Raw genomic sequence first — 27189 nt, forward strand, 5'->3', positions numbered from 1 at the left:
TTTATCTTTTTTTGGACTGTAATAAAGCAAAATATTAGAACATTGTCCCATTTTTTTTATTTTTAAGTGAGCAGTCCGGTTTACTTCCCGGGTTAATCCAGTTTAACCGGGTTTAACATGGTTGGACCGGATTTTTTCCGGTTCAAAGCGGTCCAACTCTCATTCGGTTAAGACGGCAAACCAGAGCCGTTTTCAAGTCCGGTCAACGGTCAGACCGATCGGACCATCTGGTCCGGTCCGGTTCCAACAACACTGGTATAGAGGTCATCATTGTGTTATCAATTATTTATTTAGATTTTTCTTATGAAAAGTTAATGGTATATGAAAGGTAGACGATATAATGATAATGTATCAAACTTATATACTATTAGTGTATATATTTGTTATCATTTAAAAAAAGTGAAGAAAAGATTAAGAAATGGAAACGTGATTTATTTTCAGAAAAATTGTACAATTTGAGATATTTAAATAATACAACTGTGATTATTAAATACTCACCCTTGCATGCCTAAATCTATTCATAATTACCGTTCACCATAGAATGTCGGCACTCATGGACTCACATACAATGACACTCGAATAGGACAAATGAAACTTCAGCCAACAGCGTTAGAATAAATTTTATGTAGAACATGAAGAAATACACTATCTTACTTGATTCTCGGAATAACGGAAATATTAAGAGTTCGATTCCATTAAATTACATTTGTTAGAAGAGATAATAATCACTCAATAGGATTAATCTTACCCATAGGGTGGGAATACACTTTTTAGTACAAAAAATAATTAAGTTGGTAATTTCTATTGAGTCTTTTATATTTTTATTCACTTTAAAACAAATTAATGTAATCAATACAATGTTTATTTAATAGTATAAGGTTTCTTGCTGATCAAATATCAAAGATTGGATTTTTAGGTATAAGATTTCTTTAGAGAAGTAATGACAAACCAAACCTTAAAACGAATTAGTTCTTTACAAGTGATGAATAAGAGTAGTTGTAAAATACAAATTATTATTATCAACATGATCATTATAAATTTCCAATCATGTGAGGCAAATTATTAATATAGTATTTTTATTATTCTATCCTTTAATAGTTGTATTAATTGTCTTTTTTATAACTTATCCTAAAATTAGATCAATAAATTTCTTCAATAGACCGATTTGAACAATCTTTTGTGGATAGAACCATTTTTGTTTTCAAATTAAATTTTAAAAAATTGAAACTTTGGAAAAAGATGAGTTGGAAAAATAATAATTGTATTAATCTTGAAATTGTTTAAAGTTTTGGTCAGCATTTGAGATTTTTAATAATCATATTTAATTTTAATGGATCGTGTGGATGAATACCAAATTCATTTGATTTTTTAATTAAAACTAAAAACATTTTTAAAGAAAATCATTCTTTTAAAAACCATTATTTTAATAAATTAGTTTTAAAATAACCTTTCAAAAATCATTTTTTTAAAAAACCATTATTTTAATAAATTAGTTTTAAAATAACCTTTAAAAAAAACACTTTCAAAAATCATTTTTTTTAAATTACTTTTTTGGAAAAAAAAACACTTTAAAAGAAAAGACATTAAGTGAAGATTGCTATAATGAGAGGAACACACTCTAGTCAGTCATGTACAACTAATTAATATGGATAAACATTTTTAATTTATAGTAGTTGGCACTTTAATAAAATCTTGCACTTTAATATATTTGCTATGTATTTAATATTAATAATATATATGCCTATAATCAATCTTATTTAATAAAAAAATCAAAGTGAAAGAAGTGAGAAGTGCTACAAAGAAGTGAGAGTTCAGATAGTGAATGAAATTGAAGAAAAAAACACCATTTATGAATGGCTGATTTTTAGATGAGTTAGATAAACATCTAAATAGATATATCTATAGATAATCATCGGATATAATAGATGGATTCAAATTTGTCATTGACAAAATTATTTGTTAGACTATATTCATGTAAATTCATTAGTTCTAACAGATAAATTTGGATAAATTTAATTTTCTATTTAGATGAATTTAATTTTCTTGGATTTGAATTAATTTTAATTTTCTTGGATTTGGATGGATTATAGATAACTTTGTCACCTCTAACATTATATTTTCCTATGAGTTTCATTTGCAACTTGAACCATTTTTTTTTGCAGCAGTAGTTAAAATCATAGCTGCAATATAATCGAAGACCATGCATTCTTAACAAAAAAAAATTGTTTTTTGAGTATATCATTTTCAATTAGAAACTTCAACATTTAATGGACAACACTATACTATATGTGTCATTTATACTGATAATGAGATTGAATAAGGTTCATTAATGAGGTGAAGATGTAAGAATGTCTCTTGTGATATAAAGTGATATACTATTTTGTTTTGAATAGTATAACTTTTGAATTAGAGATTTGTGAATGAAATTGTAAGACTTTTGGAAAAGAGTCTATATATAGTGTTTGATGAAAGTATTATCCTAATCATAAAAAGATTAAATATTGTCTTCATCTCTTCCCAGAAAGGTTGCTCTATAAACCATCAATAAAGGAAGAGAATATAAAGAAAGAGAAAGAAGAGTTTTTCTACTGACCAAGAACAATACAACACTTAAAGGAGGATCGCGTTGCCATGGATAGAGGTAACTTATAATCATTCTTACTATGTGAAAACTATGAATTCTTAAGATCCATTTACACATGATTTCCATGATAAAACTTACATGTGGTATCAAAGCCACCGTGTTTAAGAACTTATAGGTTTTCACTAATGATGATTCCATCATGAATAATGTTTTGAAATATGTTCTTGAATGTTTAAAGAACTCATATATAATTATTTTCGCTGCATTATAGATTTATAGAAATAAACAAAGCGCAGAAAAAGAACATATCATTATTTATTGCAATGTTCATATTGAATAGAAAATAACTAAACTCATATACATTCTGCAATGTTTGATATTACATGGCCATATATGCACTATTCATTCTACTTTGTTTTATGAAACGTGACCCTGCAAAAATCTACTACATTATTATTAATATTACCTAATGTACTTATGTTCTTATATTTTAGAGAGAGTAATATACTATTATGTTTACCTTTTATATTCATGTATATATAAAATTAGGGAAAACATAATAATAATTATATATATATTTTGGAAAGAAACACTAACAAGATATATGTATATTATTACGTTGATATATATATATATATATATATATATATATATATATATATATATAATAGAGAGAGAGAGGGCAAAAAGACAAAGTTGGTTTGGCTCATTAATAGATTATATATATCATTAATTAATAGTTTATATATATATATATATAATTAAGTTACGATTTTATTTGAAATTTTAATGCAATTGTTTCATGAATATGTACGTAATTTTGTAATTTATGTGTAATTTTGGGAAGTCGTATGTATGTATAATATTATAACTTCTTAGATGTTTGAAATTATTGTATGATAGGTTTGTTAATCACCAAAGTGATCAAATATTTATGTTTATTTAATTTCAAATTATATGATCATAATTATTTTGTTTGAAATTATTGTATGATAAATTTGTTAATTACCAAAGTGGTCAAATATTTATGTTTATTTAATTCCAAATTGTACGATCGTATTTCATTTACTCGTTAATTTGATGCTATGAATGATACATCAATTATTTGTATGAGTAAATTGAAATTCATTATAATAAGACAGTTAAGAGTTGTCCAAAGGTTGATTATTTGTTCTTATAATCAATGAGATGAACGTTGGTTTGTAAATGTATCATTAGTTATATTTATATATCCAAAGATAGTAAATGTTTCTAAATATACATGCATCATTGCCAAATTATGTGAATTTCTTTTAGTATCATTATGTCTAGTATGATATATTGATAGATTACCCATATGTAAATATTAGTATACACTTATGAAGTAGTCTGAATTAATTTAGCATGATAGCATGTAACTCAAGGCCTTAATGTTTTTGTTAAATTTTATTGATTGTAGTACATGTTGCTTTGCATTCGCAATTCTCATGTGTTCCAACTTTCAATGGACTTAACTTCTCTCAATGGAGTGAACAAATCCAATTTTACCTTGGGGTAATGGATTTGAATTTATCACTTAGAGAAGATAAGTCAAGTGTGATTACTAATATAAGCACTGAAGAGCATAAAGTTCATTATATGAATTAGGAAAGATCAAACAGATTGAGTTTAATGTATATGTGAATGAGTATTGTTGGCAACATTAAGTCATCTCTTGCTAAAACTGAAAGTGTTAAAGCAATGCTAAAGTTTGTGGAAGAGCGCTCTCAAACTGCTAACAAGTTTCTTGTTGGGACATTAATGAGTATATTGACCACCATGAAATTTGATGGTTCTCGTACTATGCGTGAACATGTCATTGAAATGATAAATATTAGAGTAAGACTTAAGACATTAGGAATGAATGTTGATAAAAACTTCCTTGTGCAATTTATACAAAATTCATTACCCTATGAATATGGTCATTTCCAAATGAACTATAACACCATGAAAGATAAATGAAATATGCATGAATTTCAAAGTATGTTAGTTCAAGAGGAAACCAGAATGAAGAGCCAAGGAAATCATTTCATCAATTATGTTAATCGTCAAGGAGCTAGAAAGAAAGTTAGTAAGAAACATTACAAGAAAGGGCATAAACATTTGAGACATATTTCCAAATATTAATGAATCAACTTCTCAAATCCACAAGAAGGAACATCATGATAACACATATTATTTCTGTAGAAAGATTGAATATTTCCAAAATGATTGTCCAAAATGCAAAGGTTGGTTTGAAAATAAATGTAAGCTTATTGCTTATGTATGTTTTGAATCAAACTTAACAAAAGTTGCTTATAATAATTGGTGGATTGATTCTGGATGTACTGCTCATGTTTCTAATACTATGCATGGATTCATTACGACTCGAGCTACAAGACCAAATGAAAAAAAAATTTTTATGGGAAATAGAGTGAAGGTTCCAGTGGAAGCCGTCAGGACTTATCGTTTAATCCTTGACACTGGACATCATTTAGGTTTATTTGAAACCCTTTATGTACCTAATATATCTAGGAATTTGGTTTCTTTATCTAAACTTGATGTTGCTGGATACTCTTTTAAATTTGGTAATGAATGTTTCAGTTTGTATAAATATACTCATTTAATTGACAATGATATATTATGTGATGGATTGTGCAATTTAAATCATGATAATCTGTTTTCTGAAACACTTTTAACCTTGCATCATAACGTTGGAATTAAGCGTGGCTTAATTGATGAATGTTCTCCTTACTTATGACATAAACATTTGGACGTATTTCCAAAGAAAGAATGAAAGAATTAGGAAAGAATAAAATCCTTCCGGATTTAGATTTTACCGATCTGAATATTTGTGTGGATTGTATTGAAGGTAAACAAACAAAAACACACAAAGAAATGAGTCACAAGAAGTACTAAGCTTCTTGAAATTAAACATACAAATATTTGTGGACCTTTTGATGTTAGTTCTTTCAATAAGGAAAAATACTCCATTACCTTCATTGATGATTATTCACGTTATGGACATATCTATTTATTGTCTGGTAAATTTCAAGCGTTAGAAGCCTTAGAGATTTACATTATGGAAGTTGAAAGGCAATTAGATAAAAATGTGAAAATTATCAGGTCTTATCGTGGTGGTGAATATTATGGAAGATATGATAAAAATGGACAACATCCAAGTCCATTTACTAAATTCCTTGAAAGTTGTGACATATGTGCACAATACACAATGTCAGGTACACCACAACAAAAATGGTCTATCAGAAAGGCGTAATAGAACATTGTTGAATATAGTTAGGAGTATGTTGAGTAATTCATCTTTACCCATTTTATTATGGACTTATGCTTTAAAGACCACCATGTATTTATTAAATAGGGTTCCTAGTAAGGCAGTTCCTAAGAATCCTTTTGAACTGTGGACAGGAAGGAAACCTAGTTTAATAGTTTAAGGCACCTGCATGTTTAGAGATGCCCATCGGAAATTAGAATTAATAATTCACAAAAAAAGAAATTGGATGCAAGAACAATTATTGGTTATTTCATTGGTTATCCAAAAAAATCGAAGGGATATAGATTTTATTGTCCAAACCATACTACAAGAATTGTTGAAACTAAAAATTCTAGGGTCATTGAGAATAATGAGATTAGTGGAAGTGAAATACCACGTAAAGTGGAAATTCAAGAAGTAAGGGTACAAGTTCCATTTACTTGTGTCCCTAATAATGTTCTTCAAGTTATTGAACTGATTAGTAATGATGAAGAACAACAAAATAATCCCATTATTGAAAATGAAGTTGATAAACCTATAGTAAAAGAATCACAAGAGATAGCATTAAGAATATCGCAAAGAGAAAGACAATATGTTATTTCTGATGATTATATGGTTTACTTACATGAGTCAGAATGTGACATCGGAATTGATAATGACCTAAATACGTTTTCACAAGTCATGGATAGTGATAACGCTGATAAATGGTTAAATGTCATGAAAGATGAGTTAAAATATATGAAAAAAATGAGGTTTAGAACCTTGTTCGGTTACCAGAAGATTCCAAAACAATTGGTTGTAACTGAGTTTTCAAAACCAAACATGATTCTTATGGTAACTTAGAACATTATAAGGTTAGACTTGTAGCAAAAGGCTATACTCAGAAAGATGACATTGACTATAAAGAGACATTTTCATAAGTCTCTAAGAAAGACTCACTTAGGATTATCATGGCATTGGTGACTCATCATGATTTGGAGATACAGTAAATGGATGTGAAAACTGCCTTTCTGGGGATTTAACAGAAAATGTCTACATGGATCAACCAATGTGATTCATAGAGAAAGGAAAAGAGCACATGGTGTGTAAACTTAAGAAATCAATATATGAACTTAAACAAGTTTTGTGATAATGATATCTTAAGTTTAATGATACTATTGTATCCTTGGGATATAGGGAAAACATTGTTGATCAATGTATATACCTAAAGGTCATTGGGAGTAAGTTTACCTTCTTGGTTCTATATGTTAATGACATGTTGTTTGCAACTAATGATCTTGGTCTTTTAAATGAGACTAAAATGTCTCTCTCTAAAAATATTGAAATGAAAGATATGGGTGAGGCAAGTTATGTGATTGAAATATAAATATTTCGTGATAGATCACAAGGACTTTTAGGCTTGTCTTGGAAAGCATTGTGAACACTCATTTTTTTCGACCTAGAAAAATCTCAAAGCTTTTAAATAAATCGAATTATAATTTTTTTAAAATTAAATAGATTAAGTTTCTTATATCCAATTCATTAGGTTAACCAGGAATTTAAAGATAATTAACCTCGTCAGATTAAGGTTCCTACACCTATATGATTAGGTTAACCAAAGTTTAAAGATAATTTAATTTAATTTCCAAAAAAATAAATTTGTAAAAAATAAAAAATAAAAGAGGGTCTAGAAACCTATACAATTCTTGTCAAAAAAATTACACAAAAATTTATAGGCTTTCATAAGCTCATATGTCATTTTCTAAAACAAAACTAAAAAGAAAAATATTCTATTAATTATTTTAGTTTTTTTAAAATTATATTTTAGATAAATAAAGGATAGTTAAAACTATTTTTTAGTTATTTTTTATGTAATTTCGAATTTATTAAAATAATTTTAATAAATATATTAAGCTTATTTGAATTTAAAACTAACAAATAAAAAAATAAAAAACCGATTTTCTAAATTTAAATAAATGAAATTATTTTCTATTGAGTTATAGTAATTTTTGGAATTAATTTAATCACCAAAAACAAAAATAAAAAGTGTTACAAGCTTCTTTAGTATTTAAATTCAAAACAATTCAAAGAGTAGCCAAGTCTGAACTAGTCAGGATTTGGTTGTTTGCAGTCCCTAAAAATATGTTATCTCATTGTTTGAATTAGCCAAAGTTTAGGGGGTTTAAGTTAGGGAATTAATATATAAATAGAGGCATTTGGGTTTAACGAAAGGGGGATTTGAAAAGCTAAAAACACCAGAAATCCAGAAAACACTACAAATCTAGAAAACACATTGCCAAAAAAAAAATAAACATCCACCGTGAAGAGAGAGGAAAAAGATACAGGCGCCCCAATCCAGAACGGACGGGAACACGTTCCCGTGCACTCACGTCATCCTCAAACCGTAGTCGTGAGATCTGCCTATTGCGACTACCATCACGTTGACCAGAAGATCCACCCAATCACAAGGCGAAAGTGCACCACGGTTGCACCATAAAGTGTCGCACCAGATCGCCAACCCATGGAGAACACGAGATCTAGTGTGGACGAGTCCATAGCTTACCCCTGTGCACCCTCTAGTCCAACCAACTCCATCCTGTCATGTGTCCAATCTCATCCGCACCATTCCAGTCACCCACTGACGATCTGCCACGTGTCCAGGATCTCAACTAGCCACCACACTCTACCCTCACTCCCTCAAGTGCAAATTGCATACTTTTGGTGAAATTAGGTATATATTTACATTCACTCTATTTTTATTCTTTTGTTTGTTAACTTGGAATTATGGTTTAGTAAATAAAATTAACTTCTTGAATAATATTTAAATGTTTTTTTTTTCAAAAATTATTTCGTACATAAATTAATAAAAAAAATGAAAGAATAATAATTGTATTTTAAGAGGTCAATAATAAACAATAATGCAGTAAAAAATATTTTTATATGACAATAAACAAACAATTTTATTAAAATTAAATCAATTCATTTATAATTTATGGTTTCAAAATCACATTACTAAAAATGTAAATACTAAAAATCATTTTTCAATAATAATTTGAACTTAACAACATCATTATAAGCACTTTTCAAAAAATAAAATAATTTTGAGATTTAATCAAAGATAGAGAGAAGGTTGCTCTGGAGACCTCTTTCTTCTCAAATCATCTTCGAAAGATCGCGCTACGCCGCTTCTTTTCAACCGATTAAATCTCAAAATCGATTAAATTCTATTTTCTTAATTAAATAAATAACAAAAATTAACCAAATAAAAAAATAATAAACATGCAAAAAAAATATTTTTAATAAAAAATATATTTTCTTTAATTAAAATACACTCAACCAACAAATCTTTTTCTACCTAAACAACTATTTAATTCTTGATTCTCTTAACAGAGATACGTAGGACCAAGGTCAATCTTGTCAGACACAATAATAAAAATAAATAAAATTGTTCCATTTAAATTAGTTAATTAACCATATAATTTAATAAAAAATAATAATAAGAAAGTCATCTATTTTAGTGAAGGGTACCCGACTAAGGCGGGCGGGTAGAGTGCTAATACATTCCTTACCTTGTAATCAACTCCCGGACCTGGATATCAAAAATCCAAAAGTCCAGGGTAATTGAGCTTAAAATATTTTTCTACATTTTTAACTATAAAATGTAGTGGCGACTCTAAACAAAGTCATGCAGCCGAAAATCGGGGTGCGACAAACATATGTTAACAAAATTTTAGAGAGATTCAAAATGGATAAATGTTCAGCATCTCCCGTTCCAATTCGAAAAGGGGACAAGTTTAGTATGATTCAATGTCCAAAGATTGATTTGGAACAGAAGCAAATTGAAGAAATTCCTTATGCATCTATAGTTGGGAGTTTAATGTATGTTCAAACTTGTACGCGATCAGATATTAGTTTTGCAGTTGGAATGTTAGGAAGATACCAGAGTTGCAAAGAAAGTTGGAGATACTTACAAGGTAGAAAGGATTACATGCTTACGTATAGGAGATCAAATCGTCATGAGGTGGTTGGATATTCAGATTCAAACTTTGTCGAATGCATAGACACGAGAAAGTCTACTTTCGGTTATGTATATTTATTAGCTAGAGGAGCTATCTCATGGAAGAGTGTGAAGCAGACTGTCATTGTTGCATCCTCTATGAAAGCTGAATTTGTGGCATGCTTTGAGGCCACAGTTCATGCTAAATGGCAACCAAACTTTATTTCAGGACTTGGGGTTGTCGCCAGTATTGCCAAACCGCAGAAAATTTATTGTGATAATTCTGTAGCAGTCTTCTTTTCTAAAAACGACAAGTATTCCAAATGTGCTAAACATATGGATATAAAATATTTTACCACTAAAGAAGAAATTCAGAGACTTAGAGTGTCAATTGAGCATATTAGTATTATTATTATGATTACAGACCCTTTGACGAAAGGGTCACCGCCCAAAATATTTATTGATCATGTCAAAAATATAGGTATTATGTCTGCGAATGAATGTTGAACATTATGTTATAATAAAGTCTCAATATTTTGACACTCTGAGCTCGTTAATATTTATGTTTCTAATTAATATTTAATTTTCACACTTATGTATACATGTGGAAATGGTAATATTGAAAATAAAACATTTCTTTATAAATGACATTATTATATGATTCTCTTTAATGTGTCATGTTAAGATTAAGGCTAATTCAATAGTACATGGAAGAGACTATATCGAATAAATGATCTACAATCGTCATGACTTTTATTAGTTCTTGTTCTTAATCATGACTTGTAATGTAATGAATATGGAAAACATATTCTGATTATGCGCATTATGTTATATATATATATATATATATATATCATATCATGAATTGTATTGTTATATGAGACAAATGCGAGAATGTAAGAATGCCTCTTGTGATATGAAGGGATATACTATTTTGTTTTGAATAGTATAACTCTTGAATTAGAGAGTTGTGAATGAAATGGTAAGACTCTTGGAAAAGATTCTCTATATAGTGCTTGATGGAACCACTATATTGATCAGAAAAAGACTTTAAATATTGTCTCTATCTTTGCCCAGAAACGTTGCTCTATTAGCCATCAATAAAGGAAGAACATATAAATAAAGGGAAAGAGAAAGAAGAGTTTTTCTATTGACCAAGAACAATACAACACTTAAAAGAGGATCGTGTCACCGTGGATAGAGGTAACTTATAACCATTCTTACTATGTGAAAGCTATGAATTCTTAAGATCTATTTACACATGATTTCCATGATAAAACTTACATAAGCAAGAGCTCCCTAGCTTCTCAGCTCCACCATAATCTATACTAACTAAGAATGATAAAGTAGTTAAGATGGATGGTTTAAAGAGTGACGTGATAAGGATTTTTTTTTGGTACACTAGGAGATTGAGTGATAATGTATTAATATTTGCTTAATTTATGTGCTAATTTATTTGATTTAAAAATGTGATAAATATGTTAATTAGAATTAAAAGGAAATTAAAAAATTCTAGAAATTTTATAAGTAGGAATATAAGAAATATGTAACTAATAAGGTTGATTATGGTAATAATGCATTGTTTTAGGGTGATGGGAAATTCAACACAATAACAAAGAAATAATAGAGTATATGTAGTGAATAATAATTTCCTCAACTTGCTAGAATCTATGATGAGCAATAACAAATAATGTAGCGATTAAGAACATACAAAGGACACTAGAATTTTAACGTGGAAAATCTTCCCAATGTGACAAGTAAAAACCACGAGTACAAGTTAGTCAATCAAGCTCCAATATGATCGAAATATGAATATAAGAGTATCTCCAAAATACAACACAAAACATGCTCAACAATACAACATACAATAGAGCAACAAGCTTGAAAATGAGAATATAAAGTTGCAGAAAAACAAAAAAAAAAAACAACCATTGTTTTGGCTCATTTTCTACCACCTCAGATGACTTCTCACCTATCTAACTGTTTAGAATGAAGTACTAGAAATTATGAACCTGCTATCTAAATTTCAGCTCAATCCAATGGTGAATGAAGACGCAGTCGCAAATCTCCCACAAATGTTATGAGTTCCTACAGGTTGAATTGTTTCAACTTCTCTCTCACTTTTCTATTGCCTCGTTTTGCCTAAACTAATTACACGCATTTACCACATCTGGCCCCTATACATTAGATTAAGTGGGACAAGTGGACTTTATCCAATTGGGTCTTTCTCCATATAGGAAGAGAACTCAAATCCAACAAATCTCCCCTTCACAACTATGTGGAGAGAATCACCAAACCGACGATCCACACAACAAGTTTCAAACTTTCAACTTTATAAGGCCTTAGTCATCATATTAGCATCATTATCATTTGTATGAACCTTAGCCAATTCTAACAACCTAGTACCCAAAGCATCACGTATCCAATGATACCTCACATAAATGTGTTTGGACCTATAATGAAAAGTTGAATTCTTCCGAAGATGAATTGCACTATGACTATCATAAAATAACAAGTATTGGTCTTGGACAAAACCAAGCTCCTCCAAGAATTTCTTCACCTAAAGCAACTCATTGCATGCTTCTGTAATGGCAATGAACTCTGCCTTAGTAGTGGACAGTGCAACACACTTTTGCAACCTAAATTGTCATGCTACAGCCCCCCTGCAAACTTAAGCAAGTAATCTGGAGTGGACTTTCTGGAATCAATGTCTCTGGCCATATCAGAATCAATATAGCCCACAAGAGCATGTTTATCACCTCCAAAAAAAAGTCTCAAACTAGCAGTACCACAAAGATACCTCAAAATCCATTTTACAGCATTCCAATGCTCTCTACCTGGATTTGACAAAAATCTGCTAATTGTACCAACAACATGTGCAATATCTGGTCTTGTACACACCATTACAACATCAAACTTCCCATAGAAGATGCATAAGGAACCTGTTGCACATCTAATTTTTTAGCTTCATTTGAAGGATACTATTTAGCACTCAACTTAAAAAGAGTAGCAAGAGGAGTGCTTACCGCCATAACATTTTTCATCTGGAACTTCTATAACACTCTCTTAATATAGTGTTCATTGACAACCAAAGTTTTGTTTGTTGTCTATCTCGCATGATTCTTATACCAAGAATCTGTTTAGCAGCTCCTATGTCTTTCATGGCAAATGACTTGCCTAATTGCTTCTTTAACCTTCCAAACATGGAAATATTTTTCCCAACAATAAGCATGTCATCAACATATAATAACAAGATGATGAAATCACCATCAACAAACTTTCTTATGAAGACACAATGGTTAGAAGTGGTCTTCTTGTATTCTTGCTCATACATAACATACTCAAACTTCTTGTACCATTGTCGTGGAGCCTGCTTCAAACCATATAGGCTCTTTCTCAACCTACACACATAGTCTTCTTACCCTTCAACAAGAAAACTATCAGGTTGTTTCATATAAATCTCTCCCTTCAAATCACCATGAAGGAAAACAATTATTACATCCATTTGATCTACCTCCAAATCAAGAGTAGCAGTCAAACTCAATACAATTCTAATAGATGTAATCTTCACCACAGGAGAAAAAATCTCACTAAAATCAACACTCTTTCACTGTCTGAAACCTTTAACCACAAATATGGCTTATTACCTTGGAGATGTAGAATTACTTTCTTGCTTCACCCTTTAAATCCACCTATTTTCCAAAATCTTCTTCTCTTTTGAAAATTTGACCAAATCAAAAGTGTGATTATCATGCAATGACTTTATTTCCTCTTGCATTGCATCCAACCACATCTTCTTTTATTCATTCTCCATGGCCTCATGATAATATTAAGGTTATCCTCCATCTATCACAACAATATAGTCATCAAAAGGGTACCTAGTAGATGGTTTTCTCTGCCTATTAGGCATTCGAAATTGAACATGAGGTGGTTCAGGAGCATCACTAGGATTCTCATCTTGTGACATCTCATGTTCATCTTCACCAATATCAATGGGAATATCTAACTCATCTCTAAGCTATTGATCATCAACATAATCACGTTGCTCACCATTTTGAATGTTATTCTCAACTGTATCCAAATCATGTATAGGCGTCCAAAATGGATCAATATTAGACAATCTACTATCTTCCTCGGATGTAGTCTTCTTCATCTTATTAATGTCTTTAATGGCTTGATCTTCCATGAACTTCATATCACGACTTCTAACAACATTTTTATCAACAAGATCACACAACCTGTAACCGAAATCATCTTCTCCATAACCGATAAAGATGCACTGCCTTGTCTTCGCATCCAACTTGGACCTTTCATCCTTTGGAACATGCACAAATGTCATGCAACCGAAGACTCGTAAATGATTATTCTTGACATTCTTGTCAAATCAAATCTTTTTTGGTACCTTAGCATTCAAAGCAACTGCAGGACTAAGATTAATAACATGCATTATCGTGTACGAAGCCTCACCCGAGAAATGTATAGGTAATTTTGCTTCAGAAAACATACACCTAACTCTTTCAACCAAAATCTTCATCCTCTCCGCCAAGCCATTAAGCTTAGGAGTAGTCTTTTCATGTCTAATACCTTGATTCTTGTAGTAAATATCAAACAGTCCATAATACTCACCACCGTTGTCAGCACAAATGCATTTTAGCTTCTTGCCAGAATGTCTCTCAACCAAAACATGGAATTGATTGAACTTTTCAAGCACTTGGTCCTTTTTATTCAAAGCATAGACCCAAAGCTTCCTTGAGCAATCATCAATAAAAGTAACAAAGTAAAGTACACCACCAAACGACTTTACCTTCAATGGACCACAAACATCATAATGCACCAATTCAAGCAACTCTGACTTCCTTGAGGGAGGGTACTTCTTAAAGATACTCTAGTCTGCTTACTGGCCATGCAATGAGAACATTTCTCCAACTTTGCACTCTTCAATCCTGGAGGTACATCTTTTTTGGCTAAATAATTCAACCATTTTTCACTAATATGACCGAGTCTGCGGTGCCATAAAGAAGCCTCAATATCCATGGTATTCACACTTTCTTTAGCACCCAAAGCTTTTGCCTAACACAGTTTAGAAAATTTCTCCCCTATAGACACAACCAAGTTACCTCTGGTGAGTTTCCATTTTCCGGAACCAAAGTGATTATCATAACCACCACCATCAAGCATTTGCATAAAGATAAAGTTGAAATGAACATCTGGAGCATGTTTAACTCCTCTTAGCAACAAATGCACTCCCATGTTGGTATGCAAATAAATATCACCAATATCAACTACCTTCATTACCCATTTTCAACACTCCAAAATCACCAGAAGTGTAATATGTGAAGAACTCCTTCCTTAGTGTAACATGCAATGTAGCACCACTATCAATTATCCACATACTCCTTCGTTCTGCTTGCCCTTCTTGTCTTTGTTCTCCCATTTACATTGAAAACAATTCTTCTGTATGTGACCCACTTTGTGACAGTAGTGACACTTCACATTCTTGTATCTGGACTTGGACTTACTTTTGTCGTATTCTCTATCACCTTTCGGTTCCTATCGATGACTTCTCCTCTATTTTTAGTGACAAACACCTCAGATGAGATGAAGTACCATATGTCTTCCTTCTCATCTCCTCATTAAGAATACTACCCTTTATACTCTCCAAAGACACAATACCATCTAGGGCTGAATTTGTAATTGAAACTCGAAATGTTTCCTAAGAATCTGGTAGAGTATTTAATACTCATAGTCCCAACACTTCATCATCAAACTTGATACTCATTCTTGATAATTGATCTAGAACCCTTGAAAATCATTCAAGTGATCTGAAATAGAAGCTCCCTCCTTGTACCTCAAATTCATCAAGGAATTCAATAAGTATAATTTATTATTCCCTGATTTATAAGCATACAAGGGTTCAATTTTCTTCCATAAATATTTTGCATTTTATTCATTAGCAATGTCATTATAGACATTGTCTTCTACATATTACCGAATGAAACCACAAACTTGTTGATGTTGAAAACTCCAATCCTCATCAGACTTCGACTTTGGCTTCTCAGCAGCAAACACATGAATATGCAAATTATTCACAAATAATAAAATTTCCTTTTTCATTTCTATAAGTGATAGTTAGTGTCATTCAAACATGCCATTCTATGTGTATTTACCTCCATCATTCAAGCAAGTCAAATAACCTCAAACCAAAGAGCTTTGATGCCACTCTAATGAGAAATTCAACACAATAACAAGGAAATAACAGAGTATATGCAACTGATAATAATTTCCCCAACTTTATAGAATATATGAGGAGCATTAGCAAATAATGTAGTAACTAAGAATACACAAGGGACGCCAGAATTTTAACGTGGAAAACCTTTCCAATGTGAGAAGTAAAAATGATGGGCACAATCTAGTCAATCAAGCACCACTATGGTCAAAATATGAATACAAGAGTTTCTCCAAAATACAACACAAAACATGCTCAACAATACAGCATACAATAGAGCAACAAGCTTGAAAAGAGAACACAAAGTTGTAGAAAAATCATAAAAACAACCATTGTTTTGGCTAGTTTTCTACCACCTCGGATGACTTCTCACTTATCCAACAGTTCAAAATGAAGTACCAAGAGCTATGAACTTGATGTCCAAATTGCAGCCTGATCCAATGGTCAACAAAGACACAGTCACAAATCTCCCACAACTGCTATGAGTTCATGGGAGTTGAGTTCTTTCAACTTCTCTCTCACTATTCTATTGCCTATTTTTGCCTAAACTGATTGCACACACTTACCACATCTGACCCTTATCTATTAGATTAAGTGAGATAAGTGAGCTTTGCCCAATTGGGTCTTTCTCCACATAGGAAGGAGCCCAAACCCAACAAGGGGAAGTGTAGTGGGATGTTCAATCATTCAATGACATTTTTCCTTTTGTTTATGTTATATATATGGATACGAATATGTTAATGCATGATTGTAGGTTTTGGTTAAATAGTCATTAGATTTGGAATTTGACTTCACGTAGGGAGCTCTTCAATTGGGAAAGAGGTGGATGGTTGTGAAATGTTCTCAGCAAAGTCTTCATATTCTTGGTTTTTATCACATCTTCAAGTTAGTTCTTTGCAGGTTGATAACATATGGATTACTATTTTCAAGCATTTGTACAAGATTAAAGTGCCAACAAAGTTTTTGGATTTTCACAATAAAGATAATCTTGTGAAAATAGGTGTTCAAGTCAATTTGACGTGTTCCTTTTCTAGCCTTGTGCCTGAAAATGTTGACCATGTATTTTTTGTTGTAGTTAGTCAATGGTTATTTAGAGTTTAGTGACTAGGTGGATGGATGTCTAGTTCATAAATATAGTGTCTCCTGCTGAAAATTTTATGAATTTCAAGTGTCTCTTTTAAAATAAAAAGCAACACAAGTTTGGGATGATGATCTGACTCTTAGTAACATGATCATTATGGTTGGCTCGAAATGCCTCAATTTTTAGGAATGAAAAGGTAGATGTATTGCATGTATTGGAGTTAATTAAAGTTCGTGTTTGATTTTGGTTCAATAGTATATGGGAGTTTGATATTTCCTTTGTAAATTGGTATATTAATCTGTCTGCTTGTATTATGTTTTTGTTGACTATTTTGTATTTAGGTTAAGTACCTTGAGTATTGTCTTCTAATATACTTTGGCTTGTCAAATAAAAATTCTAAACAACAATGTAAATAATATGGAATAGAGTAATCCCAAAAAATTTAAATGAGTCGTGGATAACTTAAAAATGATTTTTTTTAATATATGGTCTTTGATACATTCTAACTTAAAGACAATAAGTTTGTACAGAAAATTGGTGAACATGTATTTATTGATATATATAAATTTTATAAATATATTAATTTATAAAAAAAATTTATTTATTTTAAATAAATTAAAATGTACCCATGAGTACATAAAAAAATGATATAAAAATTGAGACCAAACATATTTTAAAATAATACTACACTTAACATGAGTAAAAAATAAGTATTCTTTTGAAACCGTTAATGTCTTGGAATTCAAAATAGGAAAGTAAATAATGGGGAAATAATGTATTTAACAAAGTAAGAAATAATATATGTCCTTGAAAAAGTTAAATTTATTCTCTGGCTCTCTACTTACAATTCTTTATCTACTAACTTTCTTCGTTTCATGAGGAAAATGTCAACAACACCTATGTGTGGAAGATGCAACAATTCAATTGAGGATTTTCTCCAGACCTTTAGAGATTACGGTAACTCATCACTGCTTTGGCACCACCTGAGACTCAATGAGAAAACCTTTTAGACTAACCAATTCTTCATGTCTTGGATGATAACTCATGCTAGACTCTCCAACGGGTGTCTCTTCTTAGCAGGCATCTGGTGGTCTTAGCGACGGCGTAATAATAATGTCTTTGGAAATTCTACTTGGGAACATTTCTTACGTCTCACGAAATGTCCACTATGATTTCAGGAATTGGTGTGTTATTGATACTATGTCGAATGAGGCAACCCTGTCGAGCATCCATTGGTGTCGTTTGGACATTGGAATAGTAAAACTTAATGTGGACGATAGTTATAGTCTACATAATCAAACGATTGGAGGAGGTGGTGTGATCCGCAATCATGATGGTCTTTGGTTATCAGGATTCAGTGGAAACTTTGAAACTGGATCTTCTATTCTAGCTGAGCTTCTAGCCACTAAACATGGTCTTGAGTTGGCATAGAAGTTGGGTCATTGTCAAGTTATTTTAGAGAGTGACTACCTTGAAGCAATTCATCTCATTTTTGATAAGAAGCAGATTTACTTAGATCCTATTTCTCGAGTACTTCATAACATTTGTGGGTTGCTTACGAGAAATTGGGATATTTGACTTCAACATATCTACAGAAAATGAAATATGATGGCGGATAATATGTGTAAACTTAGTTTAGGCCTTCATGTGGACTTGAAAATTTAAGATTATCCACCTACAGGAGCACCAGGAGCACTATCCATCTTGCATATGAATTTTTCCCCTATACTTTAGTTTCTTTTTCTTATTTATTTCCCAAATACCAAAAAAGTAAGAGAAAATATTTTCAGTTTTCAATGTTTACTTTCAAACTTTGTATTGAAGAACTATTTAATATATGATATTTCATATAGGGAGGTATGATAATAGTGATTATATGTAATCTTACTCTTACAAATAAAGAAAATGATTTTTAAAAAAGTATTGCCCCACTAGGAACTTCAATATCTCCAAAATCTTCCACTTAAAGGTGAGAGGGGGGCCATTATAAGGGGAGTAAACTTTGTTCCATAATACATACCATCATATGTGTAACATAAAAGTGTGTAATTCTATGTGTCATTTATTATTTAGATAAAAAAAATATTTAATTATTAATTTTTTTAATTTAAATATATATTTTAACCATCATAACAAGTGATACAATTTTTAGATAAATGGGTTTATTTAAATTCTATGCATAATTGTTGTATTAATAATTAAAAGGGCGATAACTTATTGGTGCTAAAACAACTTCAAAAAGGTAAAATAAAGATAAAAAATGGGGCCGTTATGTTGGTCCATAAATATGAATGCGACAAAGGGAGCTGGTATAACAATAAATGCCATATAAAAAAGATCCTCCCATCATCACAATACAACAAAAAATAGAAATATCATGAAAGAGAAAAAATCTATATATCCACCAAGAGTATATCAGTTTGATATATTTTCACTTTATTTCTTTGATATATTTTTACTTATCATTTACTATTCATATTTAATTATATTTGATTTTTCATAAAAAGTAATTAAAATAAATGGTAGATCATACATTGAATATATATAATTATTTATACTACTATATATAAAATTACACTCATCATTAAGAGTAATATATCATTCATATTTAATAATTATTCTCTTAAATAAAAGTAATATAAATAAAGGTAAGCCATCACCTCATACAAAAAGCTAAACTATAATTGAATTTCAGGGGACCATTCCTTTTCAATGTGGAAGCTGAATGAGCATAAAGGCATGTCTTCTTGTGTTGGTTTTGTGGGTCTTCACACAAACTAGTACCTCCTCTTTTCTTGTCTCTCTGTTTGTCCATTTTCACTCACAATTCTTATTTAATAAGCAGCAAAATAAGACATTTAGAAGTAGTACTAGATAATATATACAACCTCAAAATAGACAAAAGAAGAGTGTTTGTCTTTGTACATGTTTTACCTCTTCTTTCCCATAACACTTTCTCTCTATCTCTCTTTGGAATCTTATCTCCTTTTATTTTCTCTCCCATCAAACCTTTATAGTTGTGAAAAAGGCACTACAACTCTTTCATGTTATTGGTACTCTTTCTATTCTCAAGTATCATATCACTGAAGTAGTATGCAATTTTTTTCTATGGTTTAGTACTATGTAAGTAACTTTTTCCACCCATCTCATCACATCAATGTTTTCTTTTATTACATGCATTCTTCTAATTTTTTCATGCATTTTGAAGCCTTATGCTGCTTTTACATTCTTTCTTTCTTAGTTTCATTCTAGTTGGAGTTTCACTCTAACAAATAAAAATGTTTGTGGTTTTGTTGTGTTGAGGAATTTGTGTTTACTTCTATTTTATTTTAACTTTTATTGACGGTTCTTGTTGCGAGTTATCAATTATCAATGATATTGTTGGTTTCCTAACCAACAACATCTGCAAATGCCTATTGATGGAGTGGCAGGGAACTCAATTTCCTTAAGTAAAGTCTCATATTCGAGCTAACTCGATTGGAATTAGTTGGAGTCCAGTTAGTTTGTAACATAGTTATATGGTTCACTCGTTTACCTATATATCACATATCAAATAAAGAGTATACTTGTACCGAGCTTGCCATAGAAGAATTTTTGTAATAAAATAAAAAGTAAGGAACCACATGGGACCATCACCACAAACTAGAGGTACCTGTACCATAGAACAATGATTTGTGAAGGATAACTAACTTTACTATTATTGAATGACAAATTACTAATAGGTTCAAACAACAAAACGTATCTAGTTTTAGCTTGTCTCTGCATAACTTTGTGCATCACACTAACATAAAAATAATGTGACTTCTATGTTGTTGTATCACATTTTCACAAAAGTTTATTTTCCCTTGTTCATTTTTACCCATTTTATGAACTTATTAATTGTCACATGGGTTTATGTAGAGACCAAAGTTTGTTTCTGTAGGAATAATATCATTAAGATAAGGAAGTTTTTCTTTCATGATAAAACCCAAATTATAGCCCTTTTATGATGAATGATTTGTAAATTAGTTACCTAACTGTTGGGGTAATCTGAGACTTAGCAAGTAATGTTTAACTGAAATTGTCCGGTTGTTAGCTCTAAGCAACTCTGGCTACTTACACATACAAGTCCCTTTTTTGGGAATGAAATCCTCTCGGGTACCGGAGTGTCCATTAGTACAATGTGAGGTGTTGGTTGTTTTGGCTATTTATAATTTGTTTTATTTAAAAATAAGTGAAAATTTACACCGTTATAATTTTTGAAAGGCCACATGTTACTATCTCCTTCCGTGTTGGATCCTCTAGTACAAGAGATGATACATTTTCCCTTTTTTGGGTAGAATGGAAAGGTATATTTTATTTTTGTAAAAGTAGCAAACTGTACCTGTCTTTGTCTATAACCTAGATAGAGTATGTTGAATGCAAGTGCTTCTCAGAAAGTGATAAAAAGAAAAGTAGTTGCATTTACTTAGTCTTTCTAAATCAACCACTTTTCTTTTTTGACAAAGCCTGTGCCTTTTGGCCTTTTTCTTCAACCAACAAGCATTTGATAAGAACGTACTTTGGTAGGTAGAGAAATTACTTTTTTGGTTTTTCAAGATGCTGAAGAGAAAGTGCAAAATTTGGAATACTTGTGTAACACAGTTTGTTATAATTTGTAGGTGTTTTAGAATTCATTTCTACTATCCTAATTTTCTAATAGGATTTTTGGTTTCTTGGTTAGTAGTCATGAAAAATTTTGCTAACAGTTTGAGTGATAATTTCATAATTGAGAGTTAAAATGTTACAGAGGCAGGTATACATGATAAAATGTACATGTATGAATTCTGATTTTACTTTTGAATTAGATAGTTAGTTGGAGAGATTCAGAAAATGAACCATCATGATTCATTTTGTAATTATTACTTTTGCTTAAGATTTGATCAATGGTTACAATTTCTGCAGAAGGCACTGGAGTGACTTTGTTCACATTTGTTGAGTGCTTAGATATTTAACCTTTACTGATTTCACAATATCTTATAGAAGGGGATTTTCAGAATATCTTTGTGCCTTTCAAAGGAAGATAATTTTTATTTCACAAAAACAGGTCTTATAGAGATCAATATTTTATCAATGAACATGAGTTATGATAAAATATTATGGTGTCTTTAGATTTATATAGCTGACCCCACCTAATGAAATAAAGGTTTTGTTGTTGTTGAACTAAAAAAAGGTCTTATGATAGATAAATGTAATGAGCCCATATGTTTGCTTATATGAATGAACAAATATGGTATGGTTTGCTTGACTTTTATTGCCTATTGCTGCCACTTGATATTAATACCAGAATTTTGTATGTTCCATTTACATGCACATTTTTTTACACTGTTCTGGAAAATAATGTATTTCATCTTCAATGTAGGTGATGATTATATGATAAGGTGACCCCAAAGTGAAGAATTTTTTGTCACATCCCAATTGCATAGTGGGAAAAAAATTAGATCATAGCAGATCCATAGAAATATGATGACTCCAAACTTGAACCTGAAACCTGAAAATAATTCAGAGTTCAGCAGCCAAGTAGATTCCATTATATCATTACAGGAAACATTCTATGATCTTACAAAGGACACCACTCTCAGAACTTTCACAAAGGCTAATCCTGATTCAGGTACTATAACTCTTGACTTGACCCTCAATTTCAATCCCAATGAAAAGTTGAAGGGTGCAACTGATACTAGCAGTGAAGAGGGTGTTGAAGCTTCAGCATCAGCAATTCCTAGAGTTTTCTCGTGTAACTATTGTTGGCGAAAATTCTTTAGCTCACAGGCATTAGGTGGCCATCAGAATGCTCATAAAAGGGAGAGGATTATGGCGAAGCGTGCAATGCGAATGGGAATGTTCACCGAAAGGTATACAAGCTTAGCATCTCTACCAGTTCATGGTTCGGTGTGTCGATCGCCTAGTATCGAAGCTCACTCCACATTGCATAAAAAGCATATGCAATCAGTGAGGTCTCCTGATATGAGAGTTGCAGCAAAATTTCAGAAAGATTGTTTTGGAAGACTAATCATTATGGAAGATAATAATGTAGGTCTATTTTGGCCTGGTAGTTTCAGGCAAATAGACCAAAGGGAGCATGTTCAAAATTCTAAGACTAGTTTTGTAGAAATGGTGCCTCATGCACAAACTTCTACAGCTCCTGATCTCACTCTAAGGCTTTAAGATTTTTCATCTTTATTTGTCTTTAGACATGGTTTTATTAATTAGTGGTGCTTGACTTGCGTTGTATAGAGAGGTGTGTACTTAACTTATTGGAAATTTCCCTTGTTAATTGTCTCTTATGAATTCGATCTTGCTTCATTATTGATGTTATACCTACTGCTCCATGAGAAGGTTTGCTTCATTATTGATGCTATACCTAGTGACCACATCATTATGATCAGTGTCACAATATAATTGCAATATGATACAGTTATGATACTTACCGTAATTACAATAATGCGACCACACCAAGTGATATGGTCTATAATTTGGAACAAAGGACATCACTGTATTTTTTAAGGTGTCTAAATGTTAGGAATCGGGATAAACCTATTATTAAGTATGTGTATAGTAGGAGAAATAAGCCAAAACTATAAGGCAGGGCAGGGGGTAAGATTGTAATATGTTTTGATTCAGTTGGTTAGGAAGGGAAGGTTATAAATAGAAGTTAGTTGAGGGTGAAGGGGTATCTTTTCAGACAGTTAGGATTGAGAGGGAAGGAACTGATTCAGGAATCAGTTATCCTTTGTAGGTTTACTTCTCAAGTGTAATTCACCTTGATTTTCAACATTGCAATTCGAATCAATTCAAGATCAATTCGATCTTGAATCATTCTTTCTTCTTCTATTTCTTAATCTCTAAATCCAGTTCTAACACTGGTATCAGAGCACCATCCTGGTGCCTCATCACACACGCTTCTGATTCGTGAAATTGTGCATGGTTTCTACGAGGGGGATGGCTAGAAACGCTGAGGAATGGATTCTGGACGTGAGGAATTGAGAAGGGAGAGAGAAGAGCAGAGGATTCGCAATGAAGTGAATGAAGCGAGGATGAAGAGGTTGGAAGAGACATTGGCTCAACTTACCACCAGAGCTAGGGTTTCTAATGTTCGTGATGAAGGAAGTGAATTCGGGGAAGAACACGAAGTGAGGAACCAAAGAGGCAAGGAGAGATGGAGAAAATTGGATATTCCAATTTTTTCGGGGGATGATACCTTTGGATGGACCCACAGGTTGGAGAGGTACTTCTCGTTGAAAGAAGTCACAGAAGAGGAGAAGATGCAGGCTACTTTAATGGCACTAGAAGGGAAGGCACTTAGCTGGTATAATTGGTGGAGCAGGTGCAACCCTCATCCATCTTGGGAAGGGTTTAAAATCGCGGTGGTGAGGAGATTCCAACCTTCCATGGTGCAAAATCCCTTTGAGCAACTCTTGGCTTTAAGGCAAACAGGGACAATGGAGGAGTATGTTGAGGAATTTGAAAAGTATGTGGGAGCTCTAAGGGAGATTGATCCTGAGTTTGTCAAAGGAATCTTCTTAAATGGGCTCAAGGAAGAAGTGAAGGCAGAAGTCAAGCTCTATGAACACCCCAATTTAACTGAGGTAATTCATAAAGCTCTTATGGTAGAAGAAAAGAATATAATCATGCAAAGGAAGGGGAGTAGTAACAATTATGCTAGGTCCACTAGATTTACTAGGTCCAATTTTCCTAGTAGGTCTATAACTCTTGAATCCAAGTCTGGAATAGAAAGGAAGTCAGACCAATCCTCTGGGGGAAGTGCATCTGTTAATATGAATAATGCTCAAACAGTTGATGGAAGCAGGGGTAGAGGAGGGGCATTCAAACAGTTAACTGGAGCAGAATTAAGAGAGAAGAGGGAGAAGGGCTTGTGTTTCAGGTGTGATGAACCTTTTAATAGGGACCATAAATGTAAGAACAGGCAGTTTATAATGATTTTATTGGAGGAAGAAGAAGATGAGGAGGAGGAAGTGGATAGTGAGGAGATAGAAGGGGCTAATCTGCACTCTCTACAATTGTCTCTACGGGCTATGGCTGGGTTAACATCTAATAAGTCTTGGAAGGTGACTGGGTGTGTGAAGGGCAAAGAAGTAGTTATTCTCATTGATTGTGGTGCTTCCCACAATTTTATTTCCACCAAGGTAGTAGAACAATTACAATTGGAGGCTCAAGCCACTCCAAGATATGTAGTTGAGGTGGGAGATGGACATAAGGTTCAGTGTCAAGGAAGGTGTGCTCAGCTGGGATTTCAGTTACAGGGCCTAGATTTCACTCAAGAATTCTACCTATTTGAGCTAGAGGGAGTGGATGTAGTGTTGGGTTTGGAATGGTTGGCTGGATTGGGAGAAGTGAGGGCAGATTTTGGTAAGTTGGAACTCACTCTGAGGAGGGGAGAGGAGGTTCACACCATCAGAGGAGATCCAGCTTTGACCAAAACTCGGGTTTCTTTTGGAGCTTTCATGCAATTGTTGAAGGGGGAAGGAGAAGGGTTGTGGTTGCATTGTTCTGAATCAGAATCTTCCCTAGTCAATTCCTCTCTGGTTCTAGAAGAGTTAGAGGCCCTTTTGCAACAGTTTGTTGAGGTCTTTGCTAACCCTGAAGGCTTACCTCCCTAGAGGGATCATGATCATGCTATCTTCTTAAAGGAAGGAGATAACATCCCTAATCTTAGGCCTTACAAATATCCTCATTACCAGAAAGCTGAAATTGAAAAGTTAGTCACTGAGATGCTACAAGCAGGGGTCATTAGACCAAGTATTAGTCCATACTCTAGTCCCATAATTTTCGTGAAAAAGAAGGATGGAGGGTGGAGGTTTTGTGTGGACTACAGGGCTCTAAACAAGGTAACTATTCCCAACAAATTTCTTATTCCAGTGATCGAGGAACTGTTAGATGAGTTGGGAGGGGCTCAGATTTTCTCTAAACTGGACTTAAAATCTGGTTATCACCAGATTAGAATGAGGGAGCAAGATATAGAGAAGACTACCTTCAGGACTCATGAGGGGCACTATGAGTTCATGGTGATGCCTTTTGGCCTCACCAATGCACCTTCCACTTTCCAAGCTTTGATGAATGAAGTTTTGAAGTCTTTCCTTCGAAAGTTTGTCCTAGTCTTCTTTGATGATATCCTAGTCTTTAGCCAGGATCTCTATTCTCACTTAGGACACTTAGAAAAGGTGTTGGAGGTGCTACAACATCATTTTCTTAAGGCTAACAAGAAAAAGTGCACTTTTGGCCAGAAGAAGCTGGAATATTTGGGCCATGTGATTTCAGGACAAGGTGTAGAAGCATATCAGTCCAAAATAGAAGCTATGTGTTCCTAGCCCATTCCAAGAGACATTAGAGGATTGAGTGGATTCTTGGGCCTCACATGTTATTATAGAAGATTTGTGAAGAACTATGCGATGTTGGCAAAACCTCTGACTGAGTTGTTGAAGAAAGAAGGGTTTAAGTGGTCTAATGAGGCTACCCAAGCTTTTGAGGATTTGAAGGCTGCCATGGTTAGTTTACCATTGTTGGCAGTACCTGATTTCTCACAAATGTTTGTAGTGGAAACATATGCATCTAGCAAAGGAATAGGAGTTGTCCTAATGCAGGGAGGGAAACCTCTAGCTTTTTGGAGTCAGGGTTTGTCACCTAGAGCTCAGCAGAAATCTGTATATGAAAGAGAATTGATGGCCTTGGTGCAAGCTGTCCAGAGGTGGAGACACTACCTGTTAGGGAGACATTTTATCATTAAAACTGATCAGAGAAGCCTCAAATTTCTTACTGGTCAGAGGTTGTTCACCGAGGAACAGTTTAAGTGGGTTGTCAAGCTAATAGGAATGGATTTTGAGATTCAATTTAAACCAAGGAAGGAGAACTCAATGGTTGATGCTTTATCAAGGAGAGGAATGTATGATGCTCTGTCTTTGGTTTCAGTAGCTGATAAAGAGGAGTGGACTCAAGAGGTGACTCAAGATCCCAAGTGGAGACAAGTCATTCAGGACCTGCTCATTTCACCAGGGTCTCATGAGGGTTTTGAATACAGTGG

The 27189-nt window shown here is 32.6% G+C and overlaps 3 protein-coding genes across 7 annotated transcripts; all 3 read left to right on the top strand.

Annotated features, from left to right (window-relative positions):
• Positions 3732 to 23463, top strand: LOC109359270 (zinc finger protein 7-like). 5 transcript variants are annotated; one of them, XM_019603877.1, is made up of 3 exons: positions 19990 to 20258; positions 22516 to 23037; positions 23068 to 23463. In XM_019603877.1, the coding sequence occupies exons 2-3, from the start codon at positions 22617 to 22619 to the stop codon at positions 23316 to 23318; spliced, it is 672 nt and encodes a 223-aa protein (XP_019459422.1). In that variant the 5' UTR covers positions 19990 to 20258; positions 22516 to 22616; the 3' UTR covers positions 23319 to 23463. The 5 variants fall into 5 exon arrangements, with proteins under 5 accessions (XP_019459421.1, XP_019459422.1, XP_019459419.1 ...); XM_019603874.1 differs by having other exon boundaries at positions 19992 to 20258; positions 22516 to 22538; positions 22607 to 23463; XM_019603876.1 differs by lacking the exon at positions 19990 to 20258 and adding an exon at positions 3732 to 3743 and having other exon boundaries at positions 22580 to 23463.
• Positions 24113 to 25771, top strand: LOC109359744. The gene has a single exon (XM_019604435.1). It carries the CDS (start codon positions 24113 to 24115, stop codon positions 25769 to 25771), a length of 1659 nt encoding a protein of 552 aa, XP_019459980.1.
• Positions 25832 to 26479, top strand: LOC109359745 (RNA-directed DNA polymerase homolog). The gene has a single exon (XM_019604436.1). The coding sequence runs from the start codon at positions 25883 to 25885 to the stop codon at positions 26477 to 26479; it is 597 nt and encodes a 198-aa protein (XP_019459981.1). The 5' UTR covers positions 25832 to 25882.

This window comes from Lupinus angustifolius, chromosome LG11 (assembly GCF_001865875.1).
Source record: "Lupinus angustifolius cultivar Tanjil chromosome LG11, LupAngTanjil_v1.0, whole genome shotgun sequence".
Classification (NCBI taxonomy): domain Eukaryota; kingdom Viridiplantae; phylum Streptophyta; class Magnoliopsida; order Fabales; family Fabaceae; genus Lupinus; species Lupinus angustifolius.

Excerpts from the sequence above, each read along its gene's own strand:
- LOC109359270 (XM_019603876.1), top strand. The coding sequence starts at position 22,617 with ATGATGACTCCAAACTTGAACCTGAAACCTGAAAATAATTCAGAGTTC.
- LOC109359745 (XM_019604436.1), top strand. The coding sequence starts at position 25,883 with ATGCTACAAGCAGGGGTCATTAGACCAAGTATTAGTCCATACTCTAGT.
- LOC109359744 (XM_019604435.1), top strand. The coding sequence starts at position 24,113 with ATGGATTCTGGACGTGAGGAATTGAGAAGGGAGAGAGAAGAGCAGAGG.